The sequence below is a fragment of the Megascapheus bottae genome, chromosome 17 (genome assembly GCF_031878675.1).
Source record: "Megascapheus bottae isolate mThoBot1 chromosome 17, mThoBot2.hap1, whole genome shotgun sequence".
Classification (NCBI taxonomy): domain Eukaryota; kingdom Metazoa; phylum Chordata; class Mammalia; order Rodentia; family Geomyidae; genus Megascapheus; species Megascapheus bottae.
Window position 1 is genome coordinate 43429560 of NC_143525.1, and position 16996 is coordinate 43446555.

At 39.2% G+C, this 16996-nt stretch overlaps 2 protein-coding genes across 4 annotated transcripts in view; one reads left to right on the forward strand and one right to left on the reverse strand.

Moving 5' to 3' along the window:
- The window catches only part of Med13 (mediator complex subunit 13), a 96812-nt gene that overhangs the window by 23567 nt on the left and 56249 nt on the right, over positions 1-16996 (forward strand). For all 3 annotated transcript variants that reach the window (XM_090351150.1, XM_090351151.1, XM_090351152.1), the window contains exons 4-9: positions 882-1027; positions 2058-2255; positions 3652-3846; positions 4630-4792; positions 4957-5067; positions 12060-12734. In XM_090351150.1, the coding sequence (XP_090207276.1) occupies positions 882-1027; positions 2058-2255; positions 3652-3846; positions 4630-4792; positions 4957-5067; positions 12060-12734 (1488 nt within the window). The remainder of the gene's footprint in view (positions 1-881; positions 1028-2057; positions 2256-3651; positions 3847-4629; positions 4793-4956; positions 5068-12059; positions 12735-16996) is intronic.
- LOC150051958 (large ribosomal subunit protein eL42-like) lies at positions 168-608 on the reverse strand. The gene has a single exon (XM_090351752.1). The coding sequence runs from the start codon at positions 577-579 to the stop codon at positions 259-261; it is 321 nt and encodes a 106-aa protein (XP_090207878.1). The 5' UTR covers positions 580-608; the 3' UTR covers positions 168-258.

The following is a 16996-nucleotide window of genomic DNA, read 5'->3' on the forward strand; positions in this document are numbered from 1 at the left end:
AAAGTATTTCTTTTGGCCAATTTTATTTATTTTTTTTTATTTTTTATTTTTTTTTGCCAGTCCTAGGTCTCAGGGCCTGAGCCATGTCCTTTGGCTTTCTCAAGGCTAAAGCCCTACCCCTTGAGCCACAGCACCACTTCTGGCTTTTTTCTTTTTCTTTTTTTTTTTTTAATTTGACGTCAAGATTTTATTGTCTTCATAACAAAAGCTGGAACTTAGACATCACGGTAGTACTGGCTTCATAATAAAAGTTGCAACTTAGAACCGGATCACCTGCCCCTTTCTCTTTTTATCTCCACCCAGTTCAAAATGTTTGCATCTCTTAATAGCTAGCATTCTCTTAGATCTGCAGTTGGGTTCAACACATTTAAGTCTCAGTACAATCTTCTTTGTGGTCTTAGCTTTTTTCCGGAAAATTGGCTTAGTCTGACCACCATAGCCACTCTGTTTTCTGTCATAACAACGTTTTCCCTGAGCATAAAGAGAATCCTTGCCCTTCTTGTACTGTGTTACTTTGTGAGGCTGGTGCTTGCCACACTTCTTACAGAAAGTCCGGCGGGTTTTGGGAACGTTAACCATGATGGCATGAAACCTGCAGCAGCGCCAAAAGAAAAGCCACTTCTGGCTTTTTTCTATGTAGGTGGTACTGAGAAATCGAACCCGGGTCTTTGTGCATGCTAGGCAAGCACTCTACCATTACGCCAAACTACTGGCTCACTTTTAGCCAAATTTTATTCATACCCATGATTTTTTTTTCTTTGAATTTATTTCTGGGCTAATAAGGTATTTACTTTGGAGTGTAAGCTTCTTCATAAAGAAACGCAAGATAGCTTTTATTTTTGCTGTTAATCATCACTAAACTGTAACTTTTTCTTCCTTAGTGAACACTTGTCCTGCTCTTTCACCTTTTTCTTGCATGGAGACAGCAATGTTTGTACCAGTGTGGAAATTAACCAACATCAGCCTGTATACCTTCTCAGTGAAGAGCATATCACCCTTGCCCAACAGTCTAATAGCCCGTTTCAAGGTAGATGATTTTATTATCTAGGTATTTGATCTCTTATTGTTTCAAGAAGAACCTTATCAAGTTGGTAATTTTACATTGTCTTTTAGAATATTATGTCAAAAATAAGTTTGTAGAACAGTTATTAAAGATCCTTGAACAATGTGAGTACTTACATTTTAATGTTTTCAGTGTAACACAGGAGACCAAATATCATTTATACCATGACATTAGTTGAACTATACAGATTTTTTTTTTTGGTTTGTTTTTGTTTTGTCAGTTATGGGCCTGGGCACTGTGCCTAAGTTTTCAAGGCTACTCAGGAGGCTCCTGAGTAGCTAGGATTACAGGTGGGAACCATCACGCCCAACTCTTATTTTAATTTTTTTTTTTTGCCAGTCCTGAGCTTGAGCTCAGGGCCTGAGCACTGTCCTTGGACTTTCTCAAGGCTAGAGCTCTACCACTTGAGCCTCAGCACCACTTCTGGCTCTTTTCTGTGAATGTCTTCGTGCATGCTAGGCAAGCACTCTACCACTAGGCCAAACTCCCGGTCCCTCTTACTTTAATTTTAAACCTTTTGTTTTTCATATTTTGTGTAGGAGTACATTGTCTGTATTTAGGTCTGCATAGTTTTTCCTTTTAATTTAATTACTTTATGTTTGGCATTACTAGTACTTGAGCCTGGCTTGGAAATCTACCACTTGAGCCATACCCTCAGTATAGCTACACAATTTTTCTTCAAATTGCTTTTCCTTAGTTTGAGTCAATAGAAATAAAAATGTTACATAGTATAAACATCCCCAGTTCAATTTGAATTCTACTTTATTTCTGACTTGGAAATAGACTTTAATGGTTTTTTTCCTTCTAATCTTTAATATTGTACTTTTTCTTCACAATAATGAGTTATTATAATTGTCTTTCTCTAAAATGATCATTAATGGATATCTTTTCCTTTTTTACACTTGTATAATTATGTGAAACATTATTCAATGTTTTTTTTTTTTCTTTGCCGTAACACTCTTTACTTAACTTGATATTTGCTTTGGGTTTCTAGTTATCTTAAGCCCATTTGGGCTAAATGGCACTCTCACGGGACAAGCATTCAAGATGTCTGATTCAGCTACAAAAAAATTGATTGGTGAATGGAAACAGTTCTATCCTATCTCTTGTTGCTCAAAGGAAATGTCTGAAGAAAAACAGGAAGATATGGATTGGGAAGATGATTCTTTAGCTGCAGTAGAAGTTCTTGTTGGTATGAATTCTTGTTATTAATCCTAAGGGAGAAAACAGGTGACTGTATGTATTGGATTTTCCTGAGTAGTAAAAAACTAATACTCCATTGGCTTCGAGCACTGATGGTTTATTTATTTATTGGTCATATTGCATAAATGTAGATTGGCATCTGTGATTTGGCTCTATGTGATCTGGCTCATTCTGTGATGTAGGTTAAAGGAGTTCCCAGTATCTGGGACATACTCTTCTTTTGAAAACAGTAAGAATCTAGGGACCAAGTCTAACCATGTGAGTGTGTTTAAAGCTTCTGCTGGGATGAGAGTATATGTGACATCTGCTCACATTATGTTAGTCAAAACTATATGACCAAGGTAAAGTGATTGGGACAGAAAAATACTCTGTCTAAAGGAAAGCATGCCAAGGATAAGCAAAAATAATTGTGAATGGGTTAATATTTGAAGGCTGCAAAGTTGACATCCTCCAGAATTTAAAGATTTAGTTAGTCCCCTCCTGTAACAGAAAATGTTTGTAACGAACATTTAGGCTTTGGTCAACTCTTTTCAGATTAGATTTATTCTGTATGTGCTCACATTTAAGGATCTAAGTTAACCGAGTGACTCCTATCTAGGTCATGCTAATCTCACAGCAGAAAACGGAAGTAAAAGAAGCTGACCCTGCAAGTGAATTTAAATCTCCTGTTAGGATGTAGCATATTTTTACTGTATCTACTTTTATTCCAGAATAAGTTAAATAACCAGGCTTGACAGTAGGGTCACACACACACACACACACACACACACGCACGCACGCACGCACGCACTCACGCGATTCTACCCTCTGAAGCATATGGAATGTATAATTAAGCAGATAATTGGGCTAGAGTCTATAATATTATATTTAAGGAATCTGATGAAAATGTTACATATGAAGATTCCCTCATGGGTGGGGGTGTGTGTGACAGAGAGACAGAATTTTGCTAAGTGGTCTAGGCTGACTTGAAACTGGCAATCCTGTTTCACCTTTCTAAGTGCTGGGATTATAGACATTCACCACTATACCTGGTAATATTTTATTTATTTATTTACTTATTTGTCTGTTTGTCAGTCATGGGACTTGAACTCTGGGCTTGGTCATTGTCCCTGAGCTCTTCAGCTCAAGGCTAGCGCCCTACCCCTTGAACCACAACACTATTTCTGGTTTTCTGGTGGTTAGAGATAATGGTCTCACAGACCTTAGTGCCCAGGCTGGCACTGAATGATCCTCAGATGTCAGCCTCCTGAGAAGCTAGGAGTACAGGCGTGAGCCTACCGCACCTAGCAAGAAAATAATTTTTTTAGGTCATCTTTTAAAATCTTCAAATGAAACAGATTTCATGATAGTCATAAGAACTATTTTTGTTTTTTTTTTCCTTTCAGCTGGTGTTCGAATGATCTACCCAGCATGCTTTGTTCTAGTCCCTCAGTCAGACATTCCTACTCCTAGCTCTGTGGGATCCTCTCACTGTTCAGCTTCTTGCTTGGGTGTCCACCAAGTGCCTGCTTCCACACGAGATCCTGCTATGTCTTCAGTTACTCTTACACCACCTACATCGCCTGAGGAAGTCCAAACAGGTATTAGACTAACCTGTTTTATTACCTCTAGTGACAATAAGTATATAAGTGCTTAAAAATAATTTGAAATAGTTTAAAACTTACTGAAAAGTTGCAAGCATAATGCAAAAAAAATTCGTCTAAATTTCTTAACATTTGTTATATCACCTTCTATGTATCCACTCATTGTTATTGGTCTTTTTTGAACTATTTGAGAAGCCAGTTATGATTTCCACAGTCAGAGTGTTACTCAAAATTAAGCCCACTGTGGGACACACACACATATGTGTGTGCACGCATGCGTGCATGCTGGGAATTCAGCCCAGTGTATACCATAGTAGGCAAACACTCTACTTCTGCTGTACCCCTTAGCCTCTAAGATTTGTCTTTGTTCTTCCATGTCATGACATCAATATTGCACATTACCATTCAATTTATATATCCACTGGTCAGATTTTTTGCTTCCTGTATTAAAATAATAGTGTTGGGTTTTGGGTTTGGTTTTTTTTTTTTCCATTGAAGATAAAAGTCTCACGTCCTTTTGTGCGCCTGGGCTGGCTTTGAACCTTGATTCTCAGATCTCAGCCTCCTGAGTAGCTAGGATTACAGATGTGAGCCATCACGCCCAGCTTTTGGTCTTTTTTGTAGCTATTGTTGTTGCCTCAAAGCATATATAGGTTTACCTATATATAGCTAGAGCATATAGCTAGAGTAAGTAGTACACAAATAAGAAAAAAACCTACATAATGTTAATTTAAACCACTCTTATTCTCCTCAAGCTAATTCTCTTTTGTTTGTTTTCAGTTGATCCTCAGTCTGCTCAGAAGTGGGTCAAACTTTCTTCAGTATCTGATGGCTTCAGTACTGATAGTACGAGCCACCATGGTGGGAAAATACCTAGAAAATTAGCAAATCATGTGGTCGATAGAGTTTGGCAAGAATGCAATATGAACAGAGCACAGAACAAGTATGTATTTTTTATTTTGAAAATTAAAAATTACATGCTTATAACTAATAGTCACTTATGTCTTTAATTCACAATAATTTTAATTTCAAGTTAATTTTAATGTAATTTCAAGTTGAAGAGAACATTTTACAAATTATAAATAATTTTATAATTTTAAATTTTAGGAGGAAGTATTCTGCTTCATCAGGTGGCCTATGTGAAGAAGAAGTAGCTAATAAGGTAGCATCTTGGGATTTTGTTGAAGTCACACAAAGAACAAGCTGCAGTTGTTTGAGGTAGTTTTTTTTGTTATTTGCATATTTTTGTGTTATAGTTAACGATTCATTTCATTTGGAAAATTCACATATACCTAATGAGGGTCTTTTTTTTTTTTTTTAAATGGATCATGGCACTTGAACTTTGGGCCTGGGTGCTGTCCCTGAGCTCTTCAGCTCAAAGCTAGTACTCTACCATTTTGAGCCACAGCACCACTTCGAGTTTTCTTACGATTAATTGGAGATAAGAGGTTCACGGCCTTTAGTGCCTGGGCTGGCTTTGAACCTCTATCCTCAGATTACAACCTCCTGAGTAGCTAGGATTACGGGTGTGAGTCACTGGTGCCTGCCTAGTTTTTATTTACTTATTTATTTCTTAATGAAAGAAATAACAAGAAAAAAATTCAGTCATTTGAAGTTGATTATAGAAATAACCTGTAAACACATGTCTTATAGTCTTTCATAGATGCTAGGACTTTAAAAGCTTTTTTTAGCAGACAAAAAAAAAAAAAAGATGGGGGCTGGGAGTTTGGCCTAGTGGTTAAAGTGCTTGCCTAGTATGAGCGAAGACCCGGGTTCGATTCCTTGGTACCACATACATACAAAAAAGCTGGAAGTGGTGCTGAGGCTCAAGTGGTAGAGCTCTAGCCTTGAGAAAGGCGAAGGACAGTGCTCAGGCCCTGAGCTCAAGCCCAGGACTGGCAAAAAACAAACAAAAAACAAAACAACAACAACAACAACAAAAAAGATGGGGTAGGGGAATAATGGTATACGTAGTGTCAGTAACGTAAAAGGCACGTATGCTTTTCTACTAGTTCTTTTCTGTTTGTTTTGAGAATCTTGTAAATAGCTTAGGCTGGTGTCAAACTCAACATCCTGTTTCAGCCTGTTGAGTTCTTGAATTAGAAGTAGGCACACCATGCCCAGCTCTCACATGTGTCTTAAGAAAGCCATTCTTCAAATGAACTACATGCAAGAATATCCTCAAGTAATTCCTCTCCTCTCCTCCCTTTCCCTCCTCCTCTCCTCCTCTCTTCCTCTCCTCCTCCCCTCCTTCCCTCCTGCCTCTTCTCCTCCTCCCCTCCTGCCTCTTCTCCTCCCTCTCCCTCTCTTTCTCTTCTCTCTCTTCTTTCCCTCCTTTCTTTCCCTCCCTCCTTCCCTCCCTCCCTCCCTCCCTCCCTCCCTCCCTCCCTCCCTCCTTCCCTCCTTCCTTCCTTCCTTCCTTCCTTCCTTCCTTCCTTCCTTCCTTCCTTCCTTCCTCTTCTCCCCTCTCTTCCCTCTCTTCCCGCCCCTCTCTTTTTTAGTACTAGGGATTGAAAGCAGAACATTGTACTTGCTAGGCAAACGTTTTGCCACTGAGCTACATCCCAAGTCACGTGTGTGTGTGTGTGTGTGTGTGTGTGTGTGTGTGTGTGTGTATGTGTGTATATTTCTTAGTAGCTGGGAGGACAGCCATGTGCCATCATACCAAGTATTGCCAAGGCTGGCTTTGGATTATGGTTCTCCCAGTCTCAGCCTCCAAAGTAGCTAGGAATGAGCCACTGTGCTCAGTGCCACAGGTTTTTTTTCCCCCCCCTCCAGAGTTAAGAAAAAAAAACTTGAAGTTATTCTAGCAGTGAATTTTATGCAGCAAGTTTTTACAACAGTTTTGGTAGTTCTAAGGTAAATTTCTGAAATAAGATTACAAAATATGATTGTAAAGCTGTGTTCCCAAATGAACTTTCTAATGTAATCTACTGTTGAAAAATTGGTCCGCTGAATGGATGCGTTGTTATTGTTTAGGCAGTTGTATTTTTACATATTAGGGCCTATATCTTCTCTTTCCTTGCCCCCGCGCCCATACTGGGACACGAACTGAAGGGTATCCTAGGCTTGTTTGTTCATCCCTGGTGCTCTGCCTCTCGAGCATGGCCCTGTCTGTTTCTTTGCTGGTTATTTTGAGGTGGAGTGTTGAGGAATTTGACTGGCTCAAACTGTGAGCCTCTTGGTCTCAGCTTTCTGAGTGGCTAGGATTACAAACATGAGTCACTTGTGCCCAGCTCTTATGGACTGTTGATGAGATTTGCTTGTGAGAGGGCTTATGACTCTATTGCTAGGTTTATTATTTTACTATGTCGATTAAAAGGTAGATCAGAGGCTTTTATGGTCACATAAACAATAGTGTGACGTTGACATCCCTAAATCAGGGCTTAAAACTGAGTGGATGCCCACCTTCTTTTTATAGAATTCAGAGAAAAAAATAGAGTGGTGAAGGTTACAACCAAGGTCTTTTCACCCCCCATCTCCCAATTTTTCCCCCCTCTTCCAGTATGTATGACAGTGCCAATTTTTTTTTGTTGTTTGTTTTTGTTTTTTGCCAGTCCTGGGCTTGAGCTCAGGGCTTGAGCACTGTCTTTGGACTTTCTCAAGGCTAGAGCTCTATCACTTGAGCCTCAGCACCATTTCTGGATTTTTTTTTCTATGTATGTGGTACTGAGGAATCGAACCCGGGTCTTCATGCATGCTAGGCAAGCACTCTACCACTAGGCCAAACTCCCAGCCCCTAAATAGTCCTTTTTAAGGGGCTGGCTGACCCTGAACTTTTTCACTGAAGCTTAGTGCTCTACTACTTGAGCCACAGCCATACTTTGGCATTTTGATGATTAATTGGTAATAAGACTCTTATAAACTTCTCTGGCTGGGATGTGTTCAAACCACAATCCTTAGATCTCAGCCTCCTAAATAGCTAGGATTACAGATGTGAACCACTGGCTACCAGCTTAGTTTTTGAGCGCTCTCTCTCTCATATATATACATATATATATATATATACATATATATATATATATATATATATGTTTGGGGGGGCAGTCCTGGGGCTTGAACTCAGCACCTGAGCACTGTCCTTGGGCTTTCTCAAGGCTAGAGCTCTATCACTTGGACCACAGCACCATTTCGGTTTTTTTTTTCTGTGTATGTGGTACTGAGGAATCGAACCCAGACCTTTGTAAATGCTAGGCTAGCACTCTTCCGCTAGGTCATGCTCTTGGTCTAAGATAAACGTTTTTGTTTCCAGAAATTCTTCTTTGGCTTATAGAGATTCAATCTTTAAAGTTTCATATAACATTCATATGATTTTTGTGGGGGGGAATCATGTTGTTCCTCTAGTGAATATAGTATTTATAATTGTTTCAGAAGACTTACTACTGGGTTTTGCACTTCATCCCATTTGATTCCTTATTTAATTCTGAAATAAGGATGAGGTACACTTGAGCCACAACATATGTATATCCTCTTTCACGATGGAGCATAGAAGGTAGTATGTATACCAAGTCAGTGGCCTGTAGTTTGCTCTTAAGTCTATCCCTACTTTTTTTTTTTGGCTAGTCTGGGGCTTCAGCTTTGGGCCTGCGCACTGTCCTTGGGCTTTCTCAAAGTAGCACTTTGCCACTTGAGCCACAGCACCACTTCAGCTTTTTCTGTGTATGTGGTACCAAGGAATTGAGCCTGGGTCTTCATGCATGCTAGGTAAGCTCTCTACCAGTAGGCCAAACTTCCGGCCCTATCCCTACTGTTCCCCGCCCCCTCCTCCCCTGCTCTGTTCTATTACAGACAGTTAAAATTCTCAGGTCCTCTTACTTTCTAGATTTGTCTAGTAGTGAGTACTAAGAAGATTAGAGGGAGAGTATATTTGATTTGAATAGTTATTTTTCCAGTCGTGGGTCTTGAACTCAGGGCCTGAGTACTGTCCTTGGGCTTTCCCAAGGCTACAGCTCTACCACTTGAGCCACAGCAACATTTCTGGCTTTTTCTGTGTCTGTGGTACCAAGGAATCGAACCTAGGTCTTCATTTATGCTAGGCAATAACACTACCAGTAGGCAAAACTGCTGGTCCTGAATATTAGTTTGAATACTGTGTAAATGTGTGAAGATGTAACATTTAAATTCTCCTTCCCCCCCCGCCCACATAACTCTTATAAGCTAACAAAAATTTTAAGTCTAAGGCTAGACGCAGTGGCTCATGCCTGTAATCCTAGCTCCTCAGGAGGCTGAAATCAAAGGGTTGTAGTTCAAAGCCCGCCTGGGCACTAAAATGTCCGTGACACTTTTTTATATATATATATTTTTATTGTAATTACAATATACATTACATTATATTATTACATTATATTTGCCAGATAGAAGGTGCATTTCTTCACATACATTGATACCCTTTCTCATGTCTTGGTCCCCATTTCCCCCCCTCCCCACCCCTCATCTTGTTTTCCCCTCTTCCCTATCCAACTTCAAATAACCAAATACAAATATATCCAATATATAAGATAACAAAGTGAGATACTGTAACAATATGAGATAACCAAGGGACAGCAAAAAGAGATGAGAGATAACATAGTACATTAAGGACAACAATCACTCATTATCTGGCTTTTGTTTCTATATCCTAGAGGTCCTTTCCTTTAGTGTCATACTGTATGGCCTTACGTATCTAGGTTTTGCTCTATTGGAATTCTCTGCTAGGAGAACCCAAAGTTTCTACTGATTATGACAAATGAGGGAAACCATTGAGCCTATGTTCCCTTGAGTCTGGATTACTTCACTTAATATGATTTTTTCTAAGTCTTTCCATTTCCTAACAAATGGGGCGATGTTATTCTTTCTGACAGCAGCATAGAATTCCATTGTGTACAAATACCACATCTTGTTGATCCCCTCATTAACTGAGGGACATCTGGGTTGGTTCCATATCTTTGCTATGGTAAATAGTGCTGCAATGAATATCGTTGTGCTAGTGGATTTAGTATGTCCTTGATTCTGGACAATTGGGTAAATGCCAAGTAGTGGAATTGCTAGGTTATAGGGGAGTTCTATGTTTAGTCTTTTGAGAAGCTGCCATACTGCTTTCCATAGTGGTTGAACGAGTTTGCACTACCACCAACAGTGTAGTAGTGATCCCTCCTGGCCACATCTCCTCCAGCATCTGTTATTAGTTTTCTTGATCCTGGCCATTCTAACTGGAGTGAAGTGGAATCTTAGAGTTGTTTTTTTATGACCAGAGATGTCCAGCATTTCTTCATGTGTCTATAGGCCATTCTTATTTCTTCTTCAGAGAAGACTCTCTTTAAGTCTTTGGCCCATGTTTGTTTATTTAGTTAGTTAGTTATTTTTGCCAGTCCTGGGCTTGAGCTCAGAACCTGACACTATCCTTGGACATTCTCAAGGCTAGAGCTCTACCACTTGAGCCTCAGCAGCACTTGGCTTTTTCTATGTATGTGGTACTGAGGAATCGAACCTGGGCCTTTGTGCATGCTAGGCAAGCACTCTACCACTAGGCTAAACTCCCAGCCCCTGGGAGATTAATCTCCAGTTAATCACCAGAAAACTGGAAGGGGCGCTGTGACTCAATGGGGAGGGCAGTAGCCTTGAGCTGAAGAGCTCAGGGGCAACATCCAGGCTCAGAGTTCAAGTTCCAGGACCAACAAAAAAAATTTTTAAGTTTAAAAGATTGGAGGAAGATAAGTCACATTTTCACAGTACTTATTAAATCTAATTTGAACAGCAGCTCCCTTCTGTTACATTAACAGCTACTTTCTCTGTGACCTTAGTTGCTTCTTAGCAGGTCCCTGTTATGGTTGTAAGCACATTCCAAACCTCTGGAACATGGTAAGACAAATTCAGTTTATTACTCCTTTTGTTGCAGAATTCATAGGAGCTCCCTACTTTTAGTGGTTTCCATGTTGCCTTGTTTTACTATTTTGTGTTACTAATTATAGTAAAAGTTTTTCTCTAGGTGAAAGACAAGACCTGGACTCTGAAGAGCATAGGGCTTTGTATATGTTGAATAAATCTATTTTGAGCTATAGTCCTAACCACTCTTGCAGATTTTAAAGCCCACTTTAACTATAATTTCACTCTTGTGCTTTTGTGTGCCAATTCTCAAAAAGTGTGTTTTTTTCCTATTCTTTATAGTACTAGAGATGAAACTCACAGCTTTGCTTGTTAGGCAAAGTTTTCTACAACTGAATGATAGCCCAAGCCTCATTGTTTTCGTATCTAATTTGATTCTGTTGTTATAACTAATAAAATTTGCATTAGTTGATTTCATGATATCATGCTGATTGTCTTAGAAAGTATATTTACAGGTACTGTGAAAGTATTCATAATTGGGTTCTTAAACTTTTTAAAGTCTCTTCTGTATTTTCCTGTCTTTTTTTTTTATGACATTGACTTTCTTGAAGAAACTGGGTCATTTATCTTATATAAATTGTCTGATGTTCTGAATTTTTCATTTAACTTGTGTTCTTTAGTGTTCTTTTAGTGTCATTTAACTTTCCCTTTTTTCTTGGTTGTGGGCCTTGAACTTTGGTCCTGGGCGCTGTCCCTGAGCTCTTCAGCTAAAGGCTTCTTCAGCCCTACCCCTTGATCCATAGCACCACTTCTTAATTTTTATCCTTTGTATTTATGTAAATAGGATGTAGATTCTGAAATTGCCCCATGAAATTTTAGCTGTTAGTGCCACTAGTGGCTGTTTAAAGTAACGGATTTATAAAAATTCAGTTGTGTGATTTTAGTAGCTACATTTCAAGTGTTTAAGAGGCGCCTTCAGAACATTTTCATCATTGCACAAAGTTCTTTTGGACATTGGTGATCTAGAAGTATGATGAGATTCTAGTCTAGTGTTTTGGAAAAGAATATGTTATAGACATATCGGCACTGTCCCTGAGTTCTTTGCTCAAGGCTAGTACTCTACCACTTTAAGCCACAATACCACTTCCTGTTTTCTGGTGGATACTTGGAGTTTCCTTCCCAGCCAGGCACTGATCCTCAATCCTGAGGTCTTAGCCTCTTGAGTAGCTAGGATTAGTGATGTGCCTGGCAAAAATTGTCTTTTATGAATTCTTCTGCATATTCTTAGGCTTTTTCTTCTAAATTTTATTTTTAGGATTACACATGACAAATAAATGATCTGGAATGTCTAAGTGTCACCTGGGATACTTTGTATAATATTGATAAGAACCTTTCTTTTAACTTTGCAGACACAAAAATCTCAAACCAAGAAATACTGGACAAGGGCAGGCTCCATCTTGTCAACAACAAGTTCTTCCTAAGCACAAGACCAGTGAGAAGCAAGAGAAGAGTGACAAGCCCCAGAAGCGCCCCTTGACTCCTTTTCACCATCGTGTGTCTATTAGTGATGATGTCGGCATGGACACTGATTCAGCCAGCCAAAGACTTGTAATCTCTGCACCAGACAGTCAAGTGAGATTTTCAAACATCCGAACTAATGATGTAGCAAAGACTCCTCAGATGCATGCCACTGAAATGGCAAATTCACCTCAACCACCCCCACTTAGTCCTCACCCATGTGATGTAGTTGATGAAGGCGTGACTAAAACACCTTCAACTCCTCAGAGTCAACATTTTTATCAAATGCCAACACCGGATCCTTTGGTTCCTACTAAACCAATGGAAGATAGGATAGACAGTTTGTCCCAGTCTTTCCCATCTCAGTTCCAGGAAGCTGTAGAACCTACGGTATATGTTGGTACAGCAGTAAACTTGGAAGAAGATGAAGCTAATATAGCCTGGAAGTATTACAAAGTCCCAAAGAAAAAAGATGTAGAGTTTTTACCACCTCAACTTCCAAGTGATAAATTCAAGGATGATCCAGTTGGACCTTTTGGACAGGAAAGTGTAACGTCAGTTACAGAGTATGTATTTTTTTTAATAGTCACTACTATAAGTTAAGTGATATAACTTCTTAATCCTAGGACTCCAGGATTGGTTACAGGGTAGGATTTGCAAGAATAAATTCTTTGAGTGTTAAATTTGCATAATTTCTTCACTGTGTTTATCCTTGAGGAACCTCTTTATTACACAATATTTAGCCACAAAAAACAAGGGAGAATAATATACGTAGGTGTCCATCAACCAACAAAAGGACCTTGTGTACTGTTAGATCTCTTATTTTCTTTTCCTTTCATTTTTCCTTCCACTGTCTTCAATTTGTCTCTTGTCTGTACATGTTCTTATATATTTAGCTAATTTACTTCCTTTCTAACATACCATAATTTGTTTACTCTTTTTTAGATGGCTATCTTGATTATTTTCTATTGTTCACCGAAACAAAGGTTGTAGCAAAAAAATTTTTGCTGGTCCTGGGGCTTGAACTCAGGGCCTGGGCACTTTCCTTGGAGACTTAATATTAGCACTCTGCCACTTGAGCCATAGCCCCACTTCCAGCCTTTTCTGTTTATATGGTATCAGAGAATCAAGCCTAGGGTTTTGTGTGTGCCAGGTGAGTACTCAACCACTAGGTCATGCTCCCTGCCCTAATGATTTTTTTGTTTTTGGTGGGTCATAGGGCTTGAATTCAGCCTGGGTATTGTCCTTGAGCTCTTGAGTTCAAGGCTACCACATTATCCTTGAGCCAACACCTACTTCCCTTTTTCAGAAGTTAATTGGAGATGAGAGTCTTAGGTCCTTTTGTGCCCAGGCTGGTTTTGAACCTTGATCCTCAGATCTCAGCCTCCTGAGCCACTGCTGGCTCAAAGAATTTTATTTATTTATTTATTTATTTATTTATTTATTTATTTATTTATTTATTTATTTTTGCCAGTCCTGGAGCTTGAGCGCAGGGCCTGAGCACTGTACTTGGGCTTTCTCAAGGCTAGAGCTCTACCACTTGAGCCAGCGCACCACTTCTGGCTTTTTTCTATGTATGTGGTACTGAGGAATCAAACCTGGGCCTTCATGCATGCTAGGCAAGCACTCTACCACTAAGCCAAACTCCCGGCCCTCAAATAATTTTTTTAATACACATATTTTCTGTGTATTTACCCAAGAATTTTTCTAGGAAATAGAATGAAAATTAGAATAACTGGGCAAAGATGTATGCCCATTTTTTACTACTTGTTTTCCAAACAGTTGTTGTAACCCTTTATGAGCCAACAGTCAGAATGGCTATTGAGCTTCTTTTTTTTTCTTTCTTTTTTTCTTTTGAACTCAGGGCCTGAGCACTGTCCTTGGGCTTTCTCAAGGCCAGAGCTCTACCACTTGAGCCACAGCACCATATCCATTTTTTTCTATTTATGTGGTACTGAGGAATCAAACCTGGGTCTTTGTGCATAACAGGCAAGCACTCTACCACCAGGTCAAACTCTTAGCCCCTTGAACTTCATTTTTATCAATACTTAGTATTATGAAGCCTTTTCATTTGGCTGCATGCAGAATGGCATACTGTTGTCTTGGGAGTGTCAGTATCTGGGTTTTAACTCAGGGATTGGGTGCTGTCCTTGGGCTTTCTCAAGGTTAGTACTCTACCACTTGAGTCACAGGACCACTTTTGCCTTTTTCTGTGTATGTGGTATCAAGGGAATGAACCAAGGGCTTCATGAATGCTAGCCAGACACTCTACCACTAGGCCATGCTCCTGGCCCCAGGGCCTTTATAGGCAGGTGTACTCATTTTTGCTTTATAGGTAGGCATTGTACTCATTTTTTACTTTATTTTCAGATAGGGTCTCATTTTTTTTCTTGGTGATGTCATAGGACTGCCTCCCAAGTAACTAGGAATATGTGTGCACCATCATTCCTGGCTTTAAAAAAAGTATTATATAGAACGTACTGCTATCTTATAGTGTTCTGTTACAGTGTGAATCAGTTGCTTTCTATGCCAGTTTTCCAGCTTTTAATCATTTTATTTCTGTAAACACCTCAGTTAATATTACTTTCTTTAACCAATGCTTTTACTTTGCTTTTTTCCTCTATTTCATTGGGCAAATACCTTGAACTTCCTCACAGAGGCATTATGAGAAATATGTTTCTTATTTCTTATGAAGTGGTAGGGTTTTTTTCCTCATACTTAGATCCACAATTTGGTTGTTTTGGATCCTTTTTATATAATTTTCCCTTGTAATTCTTAGGCATCATTTTATTGTTTTTTATTAGCTTCTGATAAAAGAAGTATTACTAGTCTCATTCTTGCTCATTTTTTATAGAACTGATCTTTCCCAGACATGGTAATGAACACCTGTAATCCCAGTATTCAGAAGATAGAAGTGGGAAGATTGTCCATTTGAGGTTAGCCTTAGCCAATAGAGAGACCCTGGGGTAGAGACAGAGATTTTTCCTTTAGATCATAATCTATTGTATCTTCAAGGCTTTTTAAATCCATAGCTTTAGTTGTACTATTTTTCTCCCTGTGTTGGTAATGAGGATTGAACCTAGGATGTTGCACTTGCTAGAAAAGTACTTCAGTCATTGAGTTACATCCCAGCCCTGGATCTTTAGCCTTAAAAGTTTGAAAGTTTTAGACTATTTGAAGCTTTATCTTTTTTATTGTTTTGTTTTCAGCTCCTTGTGCTGAGTACTTGAAGAGCTTTTTCAGTTGGAATTATCTTATTCTGTTCTGCCACTTAGAAATTCATTTTCTTGAACAGTACTATTTACGTGCTTTAGATTATCTTTTTTTTTTTTTTGGCCATTCTTGGTGCTTGAGCTCAGTGAACTGTCCTTGGGCGTTCTCAAGGGTAGCACTCTACCACTTGAGCCACAGCTCCATTTCCAGCTTTTTCTGATTATATGGTACCGAGGAATCAAACCTAGGGCTTCGTGCATGCTAGGTGAGCACTCTACCGCTAGGCCATGCTCCCGGCCCACTTTCTATTATCTTTAAAATGTTTTAATGTTCAGATGATGAACTTCTAGGGTCTCTTTTTTTTTCCACTCCTATTTTTTTTTTGTTGGTGTTTTTTGGTCGGTCATGGACTTTTTTTTTTTTAAATGATGAAGTCCTGCTCATGTTGGTTTCTTGTGCTTCCTACTCTAGTTTCCTGAGTAGCTGGGATTATGGTACATGCCAGCCTCTTATTTGTTTTTAAATTGTTATTATAAAGGTGATAAACAGAGGGGTGACATCTGGTGTTTTTTAAAAAGTCCTGCTAGGCACTGGTAGCTAACACCTGTAATACTGGATTGTGGTTCAAAGCCTGCCTGGGCAGAAAAGTCCATGAGACTGTTATCTTCAATAAACTACTCAGACAGAAACAGCCAGAAGTGGTACTGTGGCTCAAGTGGTAGAGTGCTAGCCTTGAATACAAGAGACTCAGTGACAGTGCCTAGGCCAGAGTTCAAGTCCCAGGACTAGCAAAAATAAATACATGAAAGAATAGTCTTAAATTCTAAACCTCTTTCAAAGGCAATATTCTATACCATTAAATATTTCTAATAGGTATTCTACACATCTTAGAGTGAGGTGATACATTGGAAATTTTATATATAGAATTCTAGTTGAGCTTGTTGGTGGGCTTAGTCAATATTTTACTATTATGAAATAGTATCAGGTACTACTTTATAGTAACGGATTTTTTTGAGGGAAGTAGAAAGTTAGAATCAGCTTTAAAAATCTAAAATAGGCCAGGAGTTTGGCCTAGTGGTTAAAGTGCTTGCCTAGCATGCATGAAGACCCGGGTTCGATTCCTTGGTGCCACATACATAGAAAAAAGCCAGAAGTGGTGCTGAGGCTCAAGTGGTAGAGCTCTAACCTTGAGAAAATCCAAGGACAGTGCTCAGGCCCTGAGCTCAAGCCCAGGACTGGCAAAAAAAAAAAAAAAAAAAAAAAGAACATTTGGGACAGGGAGGTTTGCCTAGTGGTAGCAAGCTTGTGTAACATGCACAAAGTCCTGGGTTCACTTTCCTGGAACTACATACATAGAAAAAGCTGGGAGTGGTGCTGTGGCTCAAGTGGCAGAGTGCTAGCCTTGAGCAAAAAGTGTCCAAGGACACTGCCCAGGCCCTGAGTTCAAGCCCTAGGACTGGCAAAAAAAAAACATTTGTTGTACACATCCTGTTCCCATTTAAAGCTCCTGTTCTCATTTTTTGTTTTTGCTTTTTTTTTTTTTTTTTTTTTTTTGGTGCGTGTGTGTGTGTGTGTGTGTTTGGCATGTAAGCAAATGTTTTCTGGACAAACTAGT

What these genes read in the sequence shown, in the direction of transcription:
- LOC150051958 (XM_090351752.1), bottom strand. Translation starts at nt 579, where the DNA reads ATGGTTAACGTTCCCAAAACCCGCCGGACTTTCTGTAAGAAGTGTGGC.